This window comes from Paroedura picta, chromosome 1, assembly GCF_049243985.1.
Source record: "Paroedura picta isolate Pp20150507F chromosome 1, Ppicta_v3.0, whole genome shotgun sequence".
In the NCBI taxonomy this organism is placed as follows: domain Eukaryota; kingdom Metazoa; phylum Chordata; class Lepidosauria; order Squamata; family Gekkonidae; genus Paroedura; species Paroedura picta.
Window position 1 is genome coordinate 72,322,483 of NC_135369.1, and position 22,122 is coordinate 72,344,604.

The 22,122-nt window shown below is 46.9% G+C and overlaps 1 protein-coding gene across 2 annotated transcripts; it reads left to right on the plus strand.

The window, feature by feature from the left end:
- The first annotated feature begins 1,524 nt into the window (after positions 1-1,524).
- Positions 1,525-21,489, plus strand: SLC35B2 (solute carrier family 35 member B2). Of its 2 annotated transcripts, XM_077342347.1 has the most exons (5): positions 1,531-1,657; positions 11,208-11,271; positions 16,599-16,792; positions 17,293-17,453; positions 18,797-21,489. In XM_077342347.1, exons 2-5 carry the CDS (start codon positions 11,234-11,236, stop codon positions 19,730-19,732), a joined length of 1,329 nt encoding a protein of 442 aa, XP_077198462.1. In that variant the 5' UTR covers positions 1,531-1,657; positions 11,208-11,233; the 3' UTR covers positions 19,733-21,489. The 2 variants fall into 2 exon arrangements, with proteins under 2 accessions (XP_077198470.1, XP_077198462.1); XM_077342355.1 differs by lacking the exon at positions 11,208-11,271 and having other exon boundaries at positions 1,525-1,657.
- The last annotated feature ends 633 nt before the right edge of the window (positions 21,490-22,122 follow it).

The window sequence follows — 22,122 nt, forward strand, 5'->3', positions numbered from 1 at the left end:
CTTTCTGACCCTAAAAGGGTATAAACCAAAAATGTGCCTATTGAATCTCAGCAAGGAAATGTTAAACAGAGTTGCTGAATAAATCATACTGAAACCCTAGAAAAAATGTTGTGTTGGTCAGGTTCCAGTTAGATGCCTTGGTCCATTTTAAAGCCACATGGCATTGATGCACAGCCAGTGTTTATCAGCTGGTAGGATGTTAAACTGGCATATTCAAAACCTGGCATTAACAGAATAATTTTCTGGGCCCAGCACCATTTAAAGTCATGCAGCTTCTAGACAAGGAGATTCTCTTTAGCTAACAGCCTATCATACCAAAATTTTTCAACACGGTTAAGGTAGTTTTGAAAGAAACATGGGCAGTGAGATTGAGAATTAAACATTTGCTTCTAGAGACAGATGGATAACTTCTTAGTTGGCTTTGGCCGGAGAACGTAGAGCTTACCTCATAATTTGGAAATATTTCAATATTTTTTTGTTGGTGCATCTTCGTTCACTCAAGAAAGCAGAGACGGATTGAAAATATGTATGGCTCTGGGAACGGACAGAAAGGGTTGTGGGGAAGGGGGAAATCACATTTATTTTACTTATGTTATTTATAGTCTGCCTTGTTCACTGGGACTCAAGGAAGGTTATGCAGAGTGAGTCAATCCAATGAACAGGATGGGGCATTCAAAAAACAATGCAGTAGGGCTATGGCTGTAGATCCAACCAGAACTCTAAAAGCAGGACTGAAGCAAAACTTAAGTATTAAATGACTCAGGATTTGCAAAGCGGGCAAATATTTTCCTCTTTTTCTCCCCTTTTGCACGGGGCACCACCTTGTCTAAGACAGACGCTACAGCAAACAAGCTAATTCTTAAACACAGAACTAACAAGTCGTGCTGATGAAGACTAGCTTGAAGTCTCCTCTCCTTTCACCAGCAGTGTGTGGAGGATAGCTGGCATGGTACTCCTGTTTGAGAAGGGATGGCCAAATGCACCATTTACTATGACTTATCACAGTTACATGAATGCCCCTCAACTCTGCACTGGGGCATCTCTGACCCAGCTCAGATAGGCTTCAGCCTATCTAGTGTTTCCCATATAGCTAGGAATGCCAACCTCCAGGTAGGGCCTGGGGACCCCCTAGAACTACACCTCATCTCCAGACTACAGAGATCAGTTTCCCTGGAGAAAATGGACAGTTTGGAGGGTGACCTCTGTGGCATAGTACCCCAACTGAGGTCCTTGTCCTCCCTCAAATCTCCAGAAGTTTCCCACCCTGGATCTGGCAACCCTACTCCTCCCTGCCCTGCCAGGAGGGACCTGGCATCCCCACGCATAGCCCCAGCACCGCACCGGTTTCCTGCTGGAGGCGGCTTCATGGACCAGAGCCTGCCCCCCCCACCCACCCCACCCCACCCCACCCCACCCCACCCCACTGCCAAAAGGCTGGGCTTCTCCGCAGCCGACTCCTTCGCTCGGAGCCTCCGGGCCGGCAGGGGGCGCTGTGGAGGCCATGAAGTCCCCGCTTGGCCGGGGCGAATGGCCAGTTCCTGGTCCTGCGGCGCCGGGAGGGAGGGAGGGAGGGAGGCGCGGCCGGCCTCCGAAGAGCAGCAGCCGCCGCCGCCGCCTCCGCCACGAGCACCGGCCCGGCCGGCATCATGGGCCGCAGGTGGGTCTCGCCGAGCGTCGGCGGCTGGGCTGGAGGAGGCTGGAGGAGGGCACAGGGAGGCGCCCGCGCACAACAGCTCCGGAGACGGGGCTTCGGATTGGCCCGGGAGAGGCGGCAAGCGGCAAGGGGCTCCCCCGAGGAGTTTCGGTGCCGCTGCGGGAAACGGGAGGAGGGAATCCAAAAGAGGAACCGCCTGGCCACAGGGCTTGAAATAGTATTTGCTGGACTCCGAGAGAGGAGGGGAAATGTACAAGGCAGCCTCAGAGAGAGAGAGAGAGAAATCTTATTCGGAGAACAAGCGTTCATAGGCAGGGAGCCTCTAATACTTCTTAAGGCAAGGTCACCATTCCTGTGTCGTTGGTTTTTCTTTAGCCAGTTTGAAACCAGAGAGGATGACTTGTCCAAGACCACTGGTAGGTTGGCATCAAGGTGTTGTCAGTGCAACCTGTTTTCTGGGGCTTCACACAATAATCTTCAGGATTAATTAATCTGAAACGATTATCCATCTGTCTGTTTCTAATATTTTAATACTACTTTTGCATTTCATCTGACATTATTCCCCTTATGACCACCCTGTGAGGTCAATAGTTTTCCTTCAGATGGAGCTAAATCAGAGAAAAGATCACTGGTCCAAACCCATCCAGATCCTCTGAAGCCCAGTTAAACAAAAAAGTTGCTTTCTTTCTAAAAATCTGCAATCATGTTTCAGAATCCTCTTTTGGGAGAAGATTCCGCAACCTGATGTCTGAAAAGGTCCCACTCCTAGCCTTTATGCATTTCATTTTCATAAGACGGAACAGAGACACATATGAAGATCTTCCGTGGAGGCTTGTGGGGAATGAGATGCTTACTTACCTTAGGTTTTACAGCTAATCAACAGCAGTGAAACTAGAAACCAACAACTAGTGCAACAACTGATGTGATTTCAGTGCCTTTCTCCGTTTAGAAGGGAGTGTGGTGAGTTTGTATTGCTGCTACCCAGATCCTTCTTGTAACATTCAGTCAATGCCTGCAACCTAAATCAGATTGACTGTTCCATAAATGTTCAGGAAGAAACCACTTAGTGTAACAATGGTGTTCTTGGTTTACATGTCACATCTGGTTTCAGTTTTCTGGGTAAAGGCAAGGTAGAAATCTAATGCAAAGTATGTAAAAAAACTGATTTTAGTCCAGTGGCACCTTTAAGACCTGTAACGTTTCATTCAAGATACAAGCTATTGTGCTCAAACACACTTCTTCTGATATCAAAGGAGCTGTTATTTATATTCCTCTTTTCACTACCCATAAGGTGCCCCAAAGCAGCTTACAAACACCTTACTCTTCCCTTCCTCCTCAGAAGATATCTGAAGAAGTGGGCTTGCACATGGAAGCTTGAACCCTGCATAAAACTTCATAGGTTTTAAAGGCACCACTGGGCTCGAACTTTGTTCTATGTCTAATATTGGAAGTGATGCTTATGTGAGGTGGAAAAAAATATGTGACAGCACCCTTACTGAATATCTCATGAAACTTCCTTCAAAAGTTTTTGAAACCTTTCAGGCTAGTACTGAGGGATGGGATATCAGATGCCCTCCCCCCCCCACCAGAAGATCTACCACTATACTGGTGACCAGTAGATGCTGTTACCCCTTGATGGCCGGCTGGCAGTCAGCCATGGTGGGGTGAGGGTTGATTTTTACTGCCATGGTTTATATATTTTTGTATGCTGTTTTAATATGATTTTATTGGGGGTTTTATTGTAATTGGGCAATCCCAATTAAGACTGCCAGTAAATAAAACAATTAGTCAAATGCAGTAATGTGATTCCAGACACATTCTGGTGTTTGCGTGTACACTCATGTGCATGCTAAGGAACTTTGTAAAACTGTTGTAGAAATTGCCTGTAGTGTTCATTACATAGTAAATGTTAAAAATGGTTAGATTTAAAAAATGTACTGTACCCCTTCATGAGCCCTCTACAAAATTGAATGTAAGAATGCTGTTATGTTTCCAGATATTGTTTAACACAGATTAACTGCCTTTATCCATTCTTTTGTTCACATGACCCATGTGGTCAAGGGTATTTTCATTCTTCTCATATGTCCTTATCTGTGAGATTTAATCTGGCCTTGTAAATGAGGGGGGGGGCTGACCTCCCACCCCTTGCTGCAGATATCCTTTCCCTCCAGATATTATAGCAGATATTATAGCAACTGTTGTGCCGCACTGTGTTTCTTTGGCCTGGAAGCCCATCTTGGGTATTGTGCCTGCTCTTGGATCTCAAGTTTCCTCTCTATTGCTGGGGCATGCAGTCGCCACATTGTCCTAGCTGGGGGAGAAGCATAGTTTCTGTGTCAGCAGTTGCTGTGTCCTGAGGACAATGCAGTGCAAATTCCTGGGGCTGGTAGTTAGTCTGGTTAATGGATCAGTATTAAAAACTAGTTTCAAAGCCCATTTCTAAAAATGGGCCTTGAAAGGGGAGAAGGGGGAAGGGGAAAGGAGAGAGGAGGGCCCCCGGCCACGGCAGCTTACCTGGTTGTCCAGGTGAGTCCGGAGCTTGCAGAGGCCTGGCTGTTGGGCAGGCGCGCAGGCCGCTCCGGACAGCGGCGGATGTTCGCGCAGCCTTCTTGCGGGGAGCCCTCTCATTAGCCTAACGACGGCGCGCTGCTCGCTCTGCAGCCGGGGGAGATTTCTGAATGGGCTGCCTGAGTCACCCGCCCGCCTGTTAACACAGCCCAGCCTCTCCGCGGCAGCTGCCAGCCGGGCCCGGCTTGGTCCGGCTGGGCCCAATTAGCTCCCCGGAGGCTCGGCTCATGCCCCTCGCTCGCCCTTGCCGCTTCCTGGCATCGGAGCGCCTTTGCAGAGGGGCAATTTTGTTAATGGAGTCCACCCCCGAGAAGCCCTTGCTCGGGCGGCAGCCTGACACGGCGAGAGGCGCTAGGCGCCTCTCGCCGCATCAGGCCACCGGGCAGGGAGACCCCGGCAGCCGTGCTCCGCGCGGCTGCCAGGGGCTCCCTTTGCGGCCGGCCTGACGCGTCAGAGCTGCTTCGCGCCTCCGACGCGCCAGGCCAGCGGCAAAGGGAGCAACTGCAAGCTGCGCGCAGCGCGGCTCGCAGTTGCTGGGAATCGGAGGGACCAATTTTCTGTCCGGAGGAAGGGTCCAATCCGGACCCTTCCTCATCACGGACACATCCCGCCCTAGAACCCCTTAGCCTTTTATTCAGTCCGTGGTGCCCGCGGCGCCACGGGCGGTTTAAAGATGTTCAGTGGAGAAACAAACAGCTTGATGTTGTAGCTTGGATCAGTTAGTGCACTGGTTTTATAGAACACTTTGCAGATTTTGTTGTGCATAGAGGAAGTCTTCTGTGGTAAGTGCATAAGGAGGGGCACCAGGGCAGACAAGCTTCTTAAATGAAGGCCATTTATATGTGAGTCTTTCCTAACCATTTGCCTATAGTAGATGTAAAAACAAGTGAGAGTTGTGTCAGAAAATCTGTCTGAATGCTTGACATATAGAATTCTTTATAATAAGGTACAATGAATAGATTTTCCCACACGCACCTTTATCCTTATCTTTATATCATCCACAGTTTGATGCTGTTCTCTTTCTGAAATGCATTCAAATAGCACTTGCTGTATCTTAGAATTGTTACAAAAGTCATGTTGGAGTTAAGGAGAAAGGGGGGATTTTTTTTTTTTGCTCTTGAATAAATAAATGGACACAGGGACCCCTAACTATATCCTGTGCATTCATAAAGTAGATCAGGTGTGGGAGTGTCCTCGTCTGCACACTCTTGAAGGATGGCTTGGTGGTAGCTTGCATTTTTTCATCCCTCCAACCTTTTCATCAACACCGAAGTCTATGTGGCCAAACCCCCTACTTATTTTTTGGCTGTGTGCACCAGGGGGGCCTTAGATTAGAGATGCAGCTAAATAATAAATGATAGTAAGCTTTATTTTTGTAGAACAAGTCAAGTTTTATAGCATTTCTCTGTAGCTGGCAACTAAGTTTTATTTATTTCTTTATTTTTACAATTTTTAAATCATTTGTTGTTGATGAGAGCTGATTGAAATCTGTTTAGTTAGTTGCCAGGTAATAAGTGTCAAATAGCAATTGCCCCATTAACTGGTAGTGAGCAGAGCCAGACAGAACATGCAGTGCCATATTGGCTGCGGTGAACACAGAAATGAAAGAGGAACTCATGCTTGCAGCTAGCATTGTCTGCTGGTCCCAGAAGAATATTTTTTAAAGTCTCCCAAACTAACGGGGCGTTTTGAGGCAGGGCACTCAAAGGATCTCCTGCCAAAGGAGAATACTTGTTTTCTCAGAGAGGGGCAAACTGGGAAGAGGAAAAGCAAAGGGAACCCTGGAGGGGCTGCGGAGACCTGCTGCTTCCTTAGCAGTTTGTCAAGGCAGGTAGGATTCCCACGTGAAGCAGCATGGCAGGAATTGGACTATCAGGCATGCCAGCATTGAGAATTAAGGGATAAGGAGGACTGACATAAGGTAAAACTCTCGTGTTATACGAGGGAAGTGCTGAGAGCAGTGCTAGGTGCCAAGTGCAGAGTTTCTTTCCAAGGCCAAAGCTATGCCCTCTGAGACCATAAAGACATCAGAGAGAGAGAGCAATACATAACTATCAGATTTAAAAATAAATGGTGTTTGTACATGTCTCTGTCTCCATCACCTGCACAATCTGTGAGATGTCAACAGTAGTAGGGGACCAGTCTCTGGATTTTTCCCCCCCTGCAGGTAGAAACATGCAGACGAAATATTCCTTTTATCAGACTTGGGAACTCCTTGGTCTAAGAGAGGATTGGGAGGGAGGTGAGAAACTGCCCCTTCAAGCCTCGTTTGAAAAGCTGAATCTGTTGTTCAGTGTAATTCATTGTTCAATGCAGTAGGTCCAAGATCTTACCCTTGCATCCGTCATGAAACAAGTTAGAGTAATTACACCTCTTGTTCTATACTTGCTGTCGCTGGTTCTGTGCATTAAAACAACACACTCACTTAGCATTCTTTTATTACCCTAATGATTAATAGTCTCGTGGGGGTAGCTGTGTTAGTCTGCAATAGAAGGGCAGTATTCCAGCACCTGAAAGACCAACCAGATTTTGGGGTGTGAGCTTTTAAATGTCAAAGCTGCCTTCTTGAGATGCAAGTAGGAATGGCAATTCTGGAATCCCGTATATCCTGTTCAGAAGGTGGGAGAGGAGTTATAAGGATTTGTTTATTCACCATATGACATGTGTGTAGCGTAGCCAGGGGATCCTAAGATTGTCTGGCTGCCAGGCAAGAGACATTTGGGTTTGCCATTTCTTGCTCCTACATCGTGACCTTACAGGTGCTAGCCAGGGCTGACCCTGCTTGGCTTCTGAAAACTGATGTGATTGGGCTTGCCTGGGCTATCCAGGTTAGGTCTGTTGTATGGAAGGGACTCAGGATGGCAAGCTACAATGCAAAATATAATCAGTTAGGGAAATGCTTAGGGGCAGAAAATTAGCATCTGTAATGAGATAACTAATTACTTACTCCTTCAGGGCTCTCCCTGCACCATAGATCCCAGGGGTGAAATATGTCGGTGGAATAAATCAATAAGAATGCAATGTCCATATTCAGCTGGAGGAAAGGTCCATTGTTCTGAAGTTGTGCTTGGATACGTTTGTCAATCTCGTAATCTCTCCTTGTTCTCCCACTGATATTGTGATTTTGAATTGTGAACATGACAGTATTGTTTAAATGTATTAGATCTTTCTAATACCCTAGAGAGAGGTGACATTTTGGGACTCAATATCCAAGCTTGAGGGTCTGCTTTCGATTATAGCTACTGGTGAACTGTGAATGAAGGATATTTTCTTCTCTTTTTTTCTTGTGCTTTCCTGTTGTTTTATTTTAATTAGCAGCCTAGAACTGATTCTTCTGCTTGAGACTCAGTTTTTGTGTTGCATCAAGGGCTTAAATCAAATGACCTGTCAAAGGAGTCTTTGTCTCAGATTCATCTTGTCCTAGCTGAGACCAAGTTCTCTACAGGGCTTTGAGAGTGTGTGAGTGAGTGTGTGTGTGTGCTTGTTTATACAAAAAAGGTATGCTTGTACAGAGTGACTGAGATGTGTATATATGAATTCTGGCCTCCTAGTTACTTTGTGGGTTTGAAATTATGAAAGCTTCTTTTCATGCCAGGACTGATGCTGGCGTTATTTGTCTGGCAGAAATGAGAGAGCCAAGTGTATCATGAGCTGCTCTGTCTGAAGGTAACTGAAAGGCTGAGATACAGCATACAAAGGAGCCTCATTGGCCAAGGAGCTGCTGACCCCAAATGGAGAGAGAAATGTTGTTTGGTTGTTCTGTTCCTAGACTGGGAAGACCAGGATAGCTACTTGAGCCCAGAGTAGTTTAAACACAGTCTTGGTGAAATAAGTCTCCATCATGTGGGCAATGCTATCCTAGGGGAGCTAATCCTGCTGAAATACCCCTGTGCAGTTTGTGCTCTCAGGAGCCACAGTTGCTTTAAAGATAATGTTTGAAATAATATTAATTGCAGTGTCAAGTCTCCAGGAACTCATGGTGATGCCAGGCCTTCAAGACAGGAGATGAGCCACTGCCTTCCTCTATAAAGCAACCCTACTCTTCCCTTCAATACTATGGTTGACCCGGCTTAGCTTCCAGGCTCTGACAAGATTAGGCTGGGCTGGGCTGCCAGGCTGCTAATGATGGTGGAAGGAAGACTTTGTTTTTGCTTGGGGAATAATACAGGCCGATTGTGATGGGTGCCTGTGTAAGCATCTTGGCAAAGAACACAAGGCCTGAAACAACCTTAGCCCAACAAAGAATTGTAGGTGGGATTTCAGGAACTTGTTGCTTTGTCACCAGTGGCAAAATCTCTGCCGCTAATATAGAAATGCTCTTAACTCAATTATCCCAAGTTGGTTAGTTGCTGTTTGTGTAACACTTCTGAGTTTACGGATTGCTTTGCACTTCTTTCCTGTTCTCACAACAACCCATACAAGGGTTGTGCAGGACCAGCAGGCAAGTCTCATGGCAGTACAGTGATTTGAACCTGAGTTTCATGCTTCCCAGTTCTACATCCTGTCCATGTACTGGAATGGTTCATAGCTGGGTAATCTAGAGATACCTCTTCAGCAGCATCAGGCCCCAGGCGTTGTAAAGTAAATCACAAACACCACACCGGCAACAGGCTGAAACAGCCTTAGTGCCAGCCTCTCCTGAAAGCCAAGGTTTTGAGTCTTGCCAGTTCCCGAAAATCTGATGGTATGGGACAAGGGAGGGTGAAACCATCACCCTTAAAGACCTAGCCCCTGCCGGGTTCTCTGTCCTCCACCAGTCTCAGAAAGCGGGGTGGGGAGGAGGAGTGGAAATCCTGACCCGAGAGGCTTTCTCCTTCAGAGCCCTTCCTGCGCCGTCAATACCAGGTATTGAATGTGTTGGTCTCGGATGGGGATCAATTGAGAGCATGGCTCTCTGGCTAGTGTACCGCGTGCCCAATGCACCGCCAGATGCCCTGCCAGCCCTGCTGGAGACGGTGGCGGCCTGGAGGCTACAGTTCCCAGACTAATAGTTCTGGGGGACTTTAACGTTCATGCTGAGCTGCCATCCTCCAGAAATGGGCAGGACCTGGTGTCAACCATGGCAACACTAGGGCTCTTGCAGTTTGTTGTTGGTCCCACCCATCAAGCAGGCCACACCCTGGATCTCATTTTTGGCACAGGTCTGGATGTGGATCTGGTCACAACAACTGCCGTGCCATGGTGAGACCACTATGCCCTAAAGGCTCGGCTAAGGCTACCACCCCCTCCTCAGTTGGGCACCGGGCAAATTTTAGCTCGCCCGCGGAGACGTATGGATCCAATTGGATTCCTGAATGCTCTGTGGGAGCCAAGGCCTCCCAGCACTTCTCTCAGTGGCCTAGTCAGCAATTGGCATGATAGGTTGCTGACGGCCATTGATGAGATAGCTCCCCAATGCCCTCTGCGCCCCCGTCTCAAGGGGGCTCCCTGGTACACTGAGGAGTTTCACAATAAGAAACGGGAACTGAGACGGCTAGAGCAAGTTTGGAGGAAGACTCACAACGAAGCCTTGAGAACATCTTACAGAATGCAGATGAAGGCCTATGAGATGGCGGTGAAGTCAGTAAAGTGTAATTTTTACTCAGCTACCATCACATCTGCGGACTCACGCCTGGCTCAGGTATTTAGGATAGTTTGATCTCTTACTGCCCTAGTAGAAGGGCAACTGACTCTCCCCCAGAAGCAGTGACAAGATGGCTCAAGCAGAGTCACCTGAAGCTCAGCCCTTCAAAGATGGAGGTCCTGTGGCTGGGTAAGAAGGGCCCATGTGAGGAAGCACGCCTGCCCACCCTGGATGGCGTAGAGCTCACTACGGCTCACTCCGCCAGGAACCTGGGTATGATCCTGGATGCTTCCCTCACAATGGAAGCCCAGATCACGAAGGTAGCACAGCTGGCATTCTTCCATCTCCACGAAACCAAGCTACTAGCCCCCTACCTGGCCCCAGAACACCTAGCCACAGTGATCCACGCGACGGTAACCTCCAGACTGGATTTCTGTAACTTGCTCTATGCAGGCCTGCCCTTAGCCTTGACCTGGAAACTACAGCTGGTCCAAAATGCAGTGGCCAGGATCCTCACAGCGACACCGTGGAGATCCCACATCCGGCACATACTACATCAACTGGTTGCCAGTTGAATTCCGGATCAGGTTAAAGGTTCTGGTAATTACCTTCAAGGCCATATGTGGTCAGGGCCCAGTGTACCTGAGGGACCGCCTCCCTGCCTATGCCCCCAACAGAGCTTTACGCTCCACCGCCACCAACCGGCTACTGGTCCCTGGCCCAAAAGAAGTTCGCCTGGCCTCGACCAGGGCCTGAGCATTCTCTGTCCTGGCCCCCACTTGGTAGAATGAGCTCCCAGAGGAGATCAGGGCCCTGACGGGACTGAAACAGTTCCAGAGGGCCTGCAAAAGGGAGCTCTTCCACCAGGCATTTGGCTGAGGCCAGGCCAACCAACCAACATCTGCAGGGCCCCTACCTCCCCCTCCCCCCCAGAAACCCACTGAGACTCCTGGACCTGTTTGAGTTACCACTGTTTATGTTATGATATACTGTTATATTATACTGTCACCCGGTTTATCAATTAATAATATTACTCTTTTTATATGTATAGTTTCAGTTATATGTAAACCGCTCTGAGCCTTCGGGAAGGGTGGTATATAAATATGAATAAATAAATAATGAATATTTCTGATAACAGAGTTAGCACTACAGTGTCTTTTACCTGTTTGACATCCCACCAAGGTATATATATTCTGAGCTGAAAACAAAAGGCTTGAAATTCCCACATGTCGTGATTTTTATGTAACAAGATGCGGGGAATTTTCCTGAAGTTATTTCTGTAACTTTGGTCACATTTACCATGGCATAAATAAGTAATCCGAGATGATGAGGCATTGAAAATGACTTCAGAATGAAATCGCTGTTCAAACTCCTCTTTCAGTCTTACCTAAAAAGAATTTTCTGTGGTTTTATATCTTGCAGAGAATCTTGCAAGATACGGCTGCTCAATGGGGTATCCCTGCCTGAGGCAGTTGGAAAGAAGGCGGTAGGAAGAACAGTTGAATGGCTTTGTTAAATATTAGCAATTTTTAATTAGATTCTCAGTTTTCTGGGAGCGCTCCTGGATTTTGTAGAAACCAACTTCTGAGTAATCATGCATAAAATAGGGCTGTTAGTATTAGTGACGTAAAACTACAGGAATGTTGAGGCCATGGTCAGGGAGGGAGGATGACATTTTGGCAAAAATTGAAATTATAAATTAGTATACATAGCATTGCATTCTTTCAAATATTTATGAAATGTAAAAGTCCAAATATCTTAGATTTAGGTGGGAAGGTATATTGGTCTGAAGCAATAGAACAGAGTTTGAGTTCAGTGGCATCTTAATTTAATTAAACTATGTTGGTCTTAAAGGTGTAACTAGAGTTCTATAGCTACCTTAGCCTTTTACAGACAAATTTTCAAATACACCTAATACTAAAATTGCAAACTGCAGCATCCTGTTCTGCCTTACTCACGTCTCAGTTCTATTGACAGGAAAAATAAAAGTTGAAAATACAGATTTTATAGTAAAAAGGAAAGTTTGTTGCTTGAACAGGAATAATTCCAGTTGGACAGCTGTAGGTTTGTAATAGCAAAATAGAACAGGAATCCAGTGCCACCCAAAAGACTAGCAAAACTTATTCCAGCATCATCTTTTGTTTCATATGGTTACAATGGGGTTAGCAGCGTATTTTTTTATGTTTGTTATTAAATGCATATACAAATATGCAAAATAAAGCATTGTATTTTAGCATGGTCAAACAATAACATAAAACTCAACTTCAGTATTTCCACTAATTAAGATAATGTTTTTTTTTTAAATATACATGATTGGAAGTTGTACTGATGACCAAGACAACTAATCTAAATGAAGATATGTGAAGACCATGGTTTTCTGTTTAGCAGTCAGTTTTATTTTTATATTTTTATCTTTTAATGATTCGATTTATATCTGTCTACTCCCGGGACCCAGCCACAGAAAGTAACTCAAATGTTTTCCGCAGCCATGTTGCACTAGGTTTTCAGTTTTAGCATAAACAAATAGCATTGCTATAACACATAACAATACTAAATCCTGTACTGGCTGTGAAACCATATCTGTGTTAAAAATTTAGAACGAAAATCTTAGAAGCAGAAGATCCCAAGGGTGAGCGGCTAATTTGGAAAATATGTTGATGTTGAGACTGTTCATTAGCGTATTCTTATACTTAATAGACATTTTAAAGAATAAACATATCCTTGCCAATCCTTGCCTTACTGTCATCATGGTGGGGAAATAAACTGCTCCTTTCTCAGTCTGTATCACGATCCTTGAAGAAGAAAGCTGCAAAGGATGAATACAGGAGACTGCGCTAGAAGAACTACAGATTTGGGATGCTAACTTCTAGTTTCTCTGTCAAGCTAGATCAAAGATTCAGGTGGATACCCGTGTTGGTCTGAAGCAACAGAAGCAGGTTGTAGCCCAGTCAGGCACTTTTAAGTCCAAGAAAGTTTTATTCGAGTTATAATATTTCATATGCACACACATTTCTTCAGATACAATGAAATAGAAGTTACAGTCTGTACATACAGGTAGAGAGTGAGCATTAAATTAGCATACAACATAATGAAGATGTATTATGTATTCAAGGACCAAACAGGAATAACAAGTTTAGTTTATTTGGTTACCATTTGTTTGGTTTAATTCTGTGGGAAAACATAGTAAAGGAAATAGATATGTCAAAATTAAAGGTTGATGGGTAGATGTAACCTTAATTGTGGGATGTTGAGAAATTAACTGAGACCCTGCCATTTCTTCTCAAGTATGGAAGTGACCTCACAACATCTTCTTTGAAGTGGGGTGATTGGCTATCTTCCCTGTCCCCATACCAGAGAAATACATTCCAGTCTACCATTCCAAATTACATTACATTCTAAGGTATTGGTACTTACCTTCAGGGTCATCCGCAGTCCTTCAAGTATGCCTCTCTACTTATGTCCCCCAAAGAGCATTCTGCTTTGCAGGTGACTTTCCTCCAGGCCAGGCTGGATTCTGGAGGGGGAAAAAATTGGGGGGGGGCAGATCATTGGGGCATGAAATTGGGGTCACTGTGGGTAAGCAGGTAGCTGTGAGTTCCTGTATTGTGCAGTGGATTGGACTAGATGACCCTGGAGGTCCCTTCCAACTCTATGATTCTAAGTTAGCATATGTATCGAGATAGGAAACCAATATCCCTGTAAAGTCCTTGGGATTCCATTGTTCTGAATGTTGTCATGCCTTGCAACTCTGCAATTCCCCTTTTTGTCTGTTCCTGTAATTCCTTTGCAATAAAACAGCTACTTGGGGTTACCCACTGAATGTCCTAGAATATTGAAGTGTTCCCCTACAGGTTTCTCAGTCATGTGATTCTTGATGCCAGATTAGGGTTTGATCTGTTTGCCCTATGTAGAGCACCGAAGGGCGTTGTTGCCATTTAATGGCATATGCAATATTAGAAGATGTGCAAGTGAATAAGCCTGAGTTGTTGTTGTTGATAGGTCCCGTGATTGAGTTATCTTGAGTTATCTTGACTTCATGACAATGAGTTATTGTCTTGACTTCATCCACCTAGGTGTATGGGCTGGTAATTCCCATTTCATTGTATCTGAGGAAGTGTGCATGCACTTGAAAACTTGCACGTTGAATAAAACATTGTTGATCTTAAAGGTGCCTGACTAGACTCAAGCTAGATCAATCATCCGAGGGAGGCAAGCAGTGGTTTGCAAGGAGAGAAGCCCTTGTTTACTCTTCTTTTGAAGCCTGCATTTTGTAGCAGAAATATATGGGTAGAAGCGCTCTGTGTGTGTCTATGGTACACACAGTCATTATTCTTGAATGCTATAGATCAGTGGTCCCCAACCACCGGGCTGAGAACGCCTCGGCACTGTGCCGCGGCTCCCTCTCCCTGCCCCCCCCCGTGAGAAACTGGCCAGGCCACGAGCAAAGCAGCCGCCAAAGCAGCTGATTAGCTTGCAGCCCAGCAAGCTTCTTTCTGCGGGGGGAGGGAAGCGTGGCCGGCGATGCAAACCCGCATGCGTTACATGTCCGCACATGCATGTTTGCGTCCAGTGGGGGCGCAAACCCGCATGTGCGGCAGTTTCGCGCATGTGCGGACCTGCCGCATGTGCTCATTTGCGGCCCCACCAGGAGCGCAAACGTGCAAGCGCGGCAGGTCAGCTGCCGCGCATGCGCACCGGCGCAAAAGTGCATGCGCGGACCTGCCGCGCATGTGGATTTGAGCAGGGTTGCCGCACATGCGCAGCGCCTGGCTTGCCCTCCCCCACACCGGTCCGCAACCCTAAAAAGGTTGCGGACCACTGCTATAGATGGTACACTATAAGAATCTTCATATGGTACATTAGCAGTGAATGACTTTAATGTAACCATAGATCATAACATAGATCATAGATCATAACAAGATAGACAGCAAATATTGACATACACAAGAACATAGCATTGAGTAAAAACATTTAAAAATACATAGAACATATGCAGCCTCTGCCACCAGGCCCACTGCAACTTCCTCTCTCTGCCTCCTGTTGCTGCCAGTGCTCCTTCTGGGCCTGACAAAATGTACAGGCTCTGCTCTTAGGCCCACTGCGGCTTCCATCCTGTCCGTGCCATCTCTGGGCCTGGTGCAGCCCATAGCTTCTGCTGCCAGGCCCAGTACCGCTTCCTCTCATCCCCCCATTGCTGCAGCTGCTGCCAGTAGGCCCAGTGTGGCTTGCCGCCTCTACTGCTGGTCCCCACTTTGGCTTCCTTTCCCCCCATATCAGTGCTGCCCCTGCTGGGTCTGACACAGCTTGTGGCCAGCAAGCCTGCTTTAGTTCCTGATCACTGATACTGCTGCCTAGGAGGAGGTCGATCGTTTTTCATTTGGGGGGGGGGAGGATTTAACCCTCCCGGTGTATTATTTTAAAGTTCTCAAGTTTTCCACAAACAGAGGCATGCAAGTTGGCCAGAAAATCTGTTTAGCATTGGCATGACCTCAATCCACAGATTTAGATACCTGCAGACAGGCAACATATCTTGCTAGTAGATACTCTTCTCCCCAGGTGGCAGAAGCCAGAGCGCCCTTCTCTTTCTCTTCCCCAGAGGCAGAGAACAGCTTGTAAATGTGTTGAGGACAGTAGTGACTTTTAGGCTCAAATAATCCGGTTGCAGTGCAGAGCAGCTGCTAAACTAGTCTGGCAGCCAGATTATGGATCTTCAAGGATCTGCCTCTGATGGCTGCAGTTCCCTCCCTCATTCCCCACCTCTTCAGTAGCGAGCTGCAGTTCTCTCAGCAAATGTGAGTGAAGTTTGAGGCAGGGAGGATTGCCGATCTGTTGATGGGATGGAGAGGCGATCATGTGGGCTGTCAGTCAATGATTTGCCTCCTTACTAAGGTGAGGCCATGCACTTTGGATTCCACTAGCTCCATAAGGAGATTTTAACCAGTTCCCTTATGGCTGTAGTGAATGTATGACCACCCAGCTGCTTATTGGCTCTTCTTCCTGTGTCCTTTTACCATTTCCTCTAGGCAGTAGTGAATGGTGCTGTTCTTCTGCTTTCTCTGCTCAGATTTGTTCCTTGGGAGTGGTCCTTGCCATGTAGCAGCCCTGTTTGTCTTGTGTTCAAATGTCCGTGGCAATTCACAGTAAAACCCACAATGGCTACAGTTGTTTGCTTTGTGGGAAGGCCACTCTGACTTTGCTGTAAAATGGGACCTGTGTCTGTTAGTTCCGGCTTTAGTGTCCTGTTTTATTTGTTTAATATGAACAGCTTGCTTGACACTACAAAAAAAGGATGATGATGTGAATTTGCTTTTGCATAGAAGTCCGAGGCCTTGATATATCAAAATCTGTGAAAGCCTCTGCTCTTAGGCCCACTGCGGCTTCCATCCTGTCCGTGCCATCTCTGGGCCTGGTGCAGCCCATAGCTTCTGCTGCCAGGCCCAGTACCGGTTCCTCTCATCCCCCCATTGCTGCAGCTGCTGCCAGTAGGCCCAGTGTGGCTTGCCGCCTCTACTGCTGGCTGTGAAACAAGCCATTGTTACTCTGGGGTGCTGGGTTGTAAAGAGGGGAGTGTTTTGCTCCCTGGTGAAACCATGACTTCTGGAGCGTTGTGTTTGAAAATCCTGTGAAAAGAGGTGTTACCATTTATTCCTTAGTGTTCTGATTTTGCAAGTTGTTTAAAGGGAAGTGAGGAAGGAATCACTGTTGGTGGATCTCCTGCACGTTCCCTTTGAGTCCTTGATTGCCTTCTGGTGACCCTCCGAATTCTCTCTTGCTAACCACCTGCTCTATTTTTTTATTTTAATTTTTTGGCAGATTGTGCCTGGCCCTTGTGCTGGCTGCTCTCCCCACAGTGGCTGCCAATGAAGAGGTACCTGTAGCTCACCAGGACTCCTGGGGAGACTTCTGGCTATTCCGTTTCTTGGTCAATGCTGCAGGCTATGCTAGCATTGTGGTACCAGGCTTCTTGCTGATTCAGTATTTCAAGAAGAAGAACTATCTTGAGACAGGTAAGAAGCTGTAATGAAAGGCCTCTGTTTGGATAGGTGCTGCTTTCCTGACTCCACTGATGAGGCTCCTTGTTCTCCCTCAGCTCTGCTTCAGCTGGAAACTCCCAGTTGAATTAATTCATTGCTGAAAACCCTGATGGGATTCACGTGGTGCCCAGCTTCATCATCACCTTAGCTAGCTCTGACTTTGCAGCTGGTCCCACTTAAGTAAATTTGGGGTGCTGAACTGTAACCTTGTAGACAAGCAGCAGAGCCTCTGCATTAGCATTTCTGTAACTTCTTGCATTGCCAACAGTTAAATGAGTCCACCTTTCCTCTGAGCTGCAGCATGCACTGGGCATGCAGTTATTATGGGCTAGACAAGAGGCAGTCAGAAGTACCTCGGATGGTCCAAGCTGGAATTATACCATTTGTGGCTTCTCTTAACAGATGCAACATTTCCTTGCTGCATTGGTGTGCTTCACTACAGTGCCTAACATTCTTTTCCTTCTACCTCTTAGGCCGAGGTGTTTGCTTTCCAGTAATCAAATCGTGTGTTTTTGGCAATGAGGCCAAGTCCGGAAACCAGGAGGATGCCTTGCTGGCAGCTCGGAATGAGACTGTAGAGTCCTCTACAGCCCGGCAGATTTTTAAGCTACTATTCTGTGCAGCAGGTCTACAGGTAAAGGAAAATTTTGTGGTGCCCAGTCTCCACAGTGACTATGAACAACTTCTGTGATAATGAGGAATTATTCCTCTGCTTTAATTGAGGGTGCCTGATCATGGTAGGAATTGTTGTTCACGTAACTCTTGAGTTGTATGAAGTGCTTTGCGATAATGAACTCATTAATCTTCACAATGATCATGTAGTCAAGTCGCTACATTCTTACACATGAGCAACAGAGAGTGAGAAAACACCTTGTTGACCCCCCCCCCTCTCTAAATAGATCATGCAGGTGGAAGTAAATTTTCTACCCTAGTTGTACTCTGTTTGAGGTGCTGGTTCCATTAGTCCGTGCTGCAAGATCGGGTCTGAAGTTTGCTGACTTAGAACCTAAGTGAAGGCTTTAGAATAGCGTGGCTTGATCTTTCACACCTATGCAGTAATTTCTGAATCGAGATCAGAACTTCAGGTTCAGTTAGATGAGAGTAAGAGATGTCTGATGCTTTAGAAAGATAAGTAGTGGCTGGTGCACTAGGAACTTTGTATGTGCCTTATCGCTCTCTTTCTGCAGGAGACTGATAAGAGTTTGCGTGATTTAGAAACAGTCTTTTAAAACAGATATTGCGTAGACATAGTTTAGCAAGTTTAGAATTGCTGCAGTCCTTGGGTTTTTTACCCCTTCTCCAGATTATTGGTAGACCCTAGTCCAGGGGTGTCCAAACTGTGAATCTCCAGATGCCCATGGACAACAGTTACCATGCTGGCAGGAGTTCATGGCAATTGTAGTCCATGGGCATTCTCCCCCCCCCCCCCCGGCCTAGTATATAAATTATTACATGTCTCTGAGATGAAATGTACTGGTTGGATCTGCCTCTTGATTACGTTATGGCAGGCCTTCTCAACCAGGGGTTTCTTGGCAGCCTTGGAAGGGTTTCCCAGGTGGGTGGGAGTTAAATTATTTTAAAGATATTTTTAAAATGTTTAAACATGTATTGGGTGATACAACCTTATCAACCCCCCACACCTCCCAAAATGGCCAGTGATGAGCCTGGATGGGTTGGGAAGGGGAGAGTCCCTGGGTGGGCATGCCCACAGTTATGCTTCCCAACCGTGTTTGTTCTGTATGATCATGCCACTTCTGGGGATTCTTGAAGCCTGAAGGATGTTTCAGGGGTTTCTCAATGGGGAAAAAACTGAGAAAAGCTGCCTTATAGATATGTATAGGAAAAGCTTTCACTCTACTTGCTTGTTTTACAGTTATCAGAAGAGCTAGAACATTCCTGCTGGTCAGGTTTTTAATCTTCTTATTTGTTGTGATTGTTTTGCTTTCCTAAACTCATTTTTTCCCTCTTTCCCTGCAGATCTCCTACTTGACATGGGGTGTCCTTCAGGAACGTGTGATGACCAGGACTTACGGAGCAACTGAGTCAGACTCCGGCGAGAAGTTCAAGGATTCCCAGTTCCTCGTCTTCATGAACCGGATCCTTGCCTGCACTGTCGCTGGCCTGTACTGTGCCCTGACCAAGCAGCCCCGCCACGGCGCCCCCATGTACAAGTATTCCTTTGCCTCCCTCTCCAACATCCTGAGCAGCTGGTGTCAGTATGAGGCCCTCAAGTACATCAGCTTCCCCACCCAGGTGCTGGCCAAAGCCTCCAAGGTGATTCCGGTCATGCTGATGGGGAAGTTGGTGTCACGGAAAAGCTACGAATATTGGGAGTACCTGACAGCAGCACTTATCTCAGTCGGGGTCAGCATGTTCTTGCTCTCCAGCACACACGACAAGCACCTCTCTACCGTCACCACCTTTTCTGGCGTCGTTCTCCTGGCGGGCTACATTGTCTTTGACAGCTTCACCTCTAACTGGCAGGATGCGCTCTTCACCTACAAGATGTCCTCTGTGCAAATGATGTTTGGAGTGAACGTGTTCTCGTGCCTCTTCACTGTGGGCTCACTGCTAGAGCAGGGTGCCTTGCTGGAGTCGGTGCGCTTCATGGCCCGCCACTCTGAGTTTGCTGCTCACGCCGTGCTTCTGTCCGTGTGCTCAGCCTTTGGGCAGCTGTTTATCTTCTATACTATCAACCAGTTTGGGGCAGCTGTTTTCACCATCATCATGACGTTGCGGCAAGCCTTCGCCATCCTCCTGTCCTGCCTCATCTACGGCCACGCGGTCACGGTGGTGGGCGGGCTAGGGGTAGCGGTGGTCTTCATCGCACTTTTCCTCCGCGTCTATGCCCGCAGCCGCATGAAGAAGCGAGCCAAGAAGCCGCCAGCTGAGCCAGCGGTGCAGAAAGTCTAGGGGGTGCAAGGCACCGATCGCTCCCTTCCCTCGAGGGCCATCACCAAACTCTTAAGCACTTGGAGGAAGCAAGGGGACCTTTCCTCCTGTGACCTTACTGTCTTGAGCATTTCAAGCCTTCCTTCTGGGGCACTGCCCCGCTACGCAAAATGAGAAGCTGAGGGTACTTTCGGTTTCTTCTGCAGCCCACCCCCTTTCTTTGGAGAAGGAAGCTTATTTATGAAGAACGTACATTGGAGCTTTCTTGCCCTTTGCTGCAGCGCCCCCTTTTGCTTATCATCCTGGAACTGCATATAACACTTTTAGATTTTATATTTTAAACCACCCCCACCCCCAGAAAAGACATCCCCTGGTTGTGGGAGGGGAAACGGGGATGGTGCTGCAAACTCCAGCCTCTTTTACAAGGAAAGAGCACTCCCTGGAGGCAACTGGGGGCTTCAGAATGGTGCTGTTGTGTAAGAGCCCCTCTCACACCTGAGCTTCCTCCTTGCAGGCTTAGAATGCCCCAGGTGTTCTTTTTGCCCCCCTGTGGAGCCTAAGCTGTGCATCATTCCCTCTTGGGTGCTTGCCTTTTTTTGTGTGTGGGGCTGGGTGTCTGGAATATCCTCCTTTCTCATTGAACTACAATCCCCCAACACTTTTGAGACTGTTCTCGGGACACCATGTACCTTCCCGGGATGCATAGTTGCTACGTACAGTTTAGAAAAGCACAATTAATAGCCTTCTTGACACATCCCATCAGAGCTAGCCCAAGGTACGCATTTGGTTTTTTGCTTTTGCTTTTAAACTGCTTCTGGGAGTGGAAGGCAGGCCCTCCCCACACAAAGACCAAGTGCTTCAGAAGGGACTACTCTGTGGCAAACACTTGGTTCACGCTGGGACAGATGGCAGCTGGAAGCAGCAGGGGCATCTAGGCTGGAATTCTAATTTCTGTACACCTAGTTTCCCCCCGCAAATGTTGCATGTACCGCAGGAACCCTTGCAGGGAGTTGTGGGGCACAGTTTGGAAGGGAAAGCAGCAAAGTGGAGCACGGGCTTGTCCTGGGCTGCCTGGACTCCTTAACATCGCCTAGTGTCCCTGCCCTGTTTCCAATAGGCATGGGGCAGTCCTTTGAGACGGCTTCTCTTTGCGATGCCGAAAGTAGACTGCCTCGTCCTCTTCCTGGAGGCAGGGCTGGAGCCAAAGCCACTGACTCCACCTGAGACACCTGGATTTTACCCGCTTAATGCTGAGCTGAACTATAAAGGGAATTTTTTTTATACTTTTGAAACACAACTTCTCGCTCCTTTTTATTAAATTTCCAGGAGGTTGCAGGCAGGCCACCCATTTTGTATCTTTCAATGGGTCCAAGAGGGAAGCTGCATAAAAAATCAGCCTCCAGGGTCTGTAGTTCATTTCATCTTTCAAGATGATGAGAAAGACTCTTACATGTGTCAACTTAGCACAGTATTTTACATCCTGACTTGTAAAAAAAGCAGAAAAGCAAGGCTGTCGTAGCCAAGTACTAATTAGGAGGATGTTGGTGTTCTCTAGCGCAGACTTAACCCAGTGGTGGGCATAGAGAAGTTTCCCCTGCTCAGAAGGCAGAACTTCCTTGTCCTGTGCAGCTGTCTGTACCTCTCCCACTGATTCCTATGCCTGGCCTTCGTATTCATCTGGTGGGTCTACCTTCTTACCGGTTGCCAAGATTTACAATCCTGGGGGTAAAACAAACTCCCTAAATTTGCAAATATATACCGATTGACTTACATTTTAACATGCAGTGCAGTTTGTTATTTCTACGTGCAATCGAGCTTTATTATTGTCCTTTGTGTCAGAAAGTTGGATTTATGGAGAACAAGTTTCTGCAGCCATAGGATATGGCAACTGGAAATGCTAGTAGAGGTTGTATTCTGACTGACTTGTCTTGGTATTGTGATTCACCCAGAGGTGAGTATGTGGGTTGAGTTTCTTGAAAGAAAAGCACCATTTCTGCACCAAGCCAAAAGGGGGAGTCTGTTATGCTTGCTATGTTCCAGGTTCTGTTCCCAGCATCTCCAGTTAAAAGTGAAAGATCTCCACCTGAGACCTGGAAAGCTACTGTCAGTCTGCGTCAACAACATTAACCTTGATGGACACCAAGGGTGTTCAAAGGACATGGTTTTGTTCAAGATCCTGCCATTCCATCTCCAGGTGCAAATCGGCCTTTGGGGCAGTTTTACAAATAACCGAGCATGTGGTTAAGAATATGGGAAAGACTTGTGAGCACAGAATTAGAAAGAAGCCTTGTGTCTGAAAAGTTCCTTATGGTAGTTTCTAAAAAGGGAAGACAAAAAGGGACTACAGACTACCCAAGGGAAACCCCCCCCCTTCCAGCATGTATGGCCATATGCTCTCCTTTGATTAGAAG

Bases quoted from the DNA above. Each gene is read 5' to 3' on its own strand.
- SLC35B2 (XM_077342347.1), top strand. From the start codon at position 11,234: ATGGGGTATCCCTGCCTGAGGCAGTTGGAAAGAAGGCG. The intron at 11,272-16,598 runs GTAGGAAGAACA...ATTTTTTGGCAG, and splicing joins AGGCAGTTGGAAAGAAGGCG to ATTGTGCCTGGCCCTTGTGC. The intron at 17,454-18,796 runs GTAAAGGAAAAT...CTTTCCCTGCAG, and splicing joins TCTGTGCAGCAGGTCTACAG to ATCTCCTACTTGACATGGGG.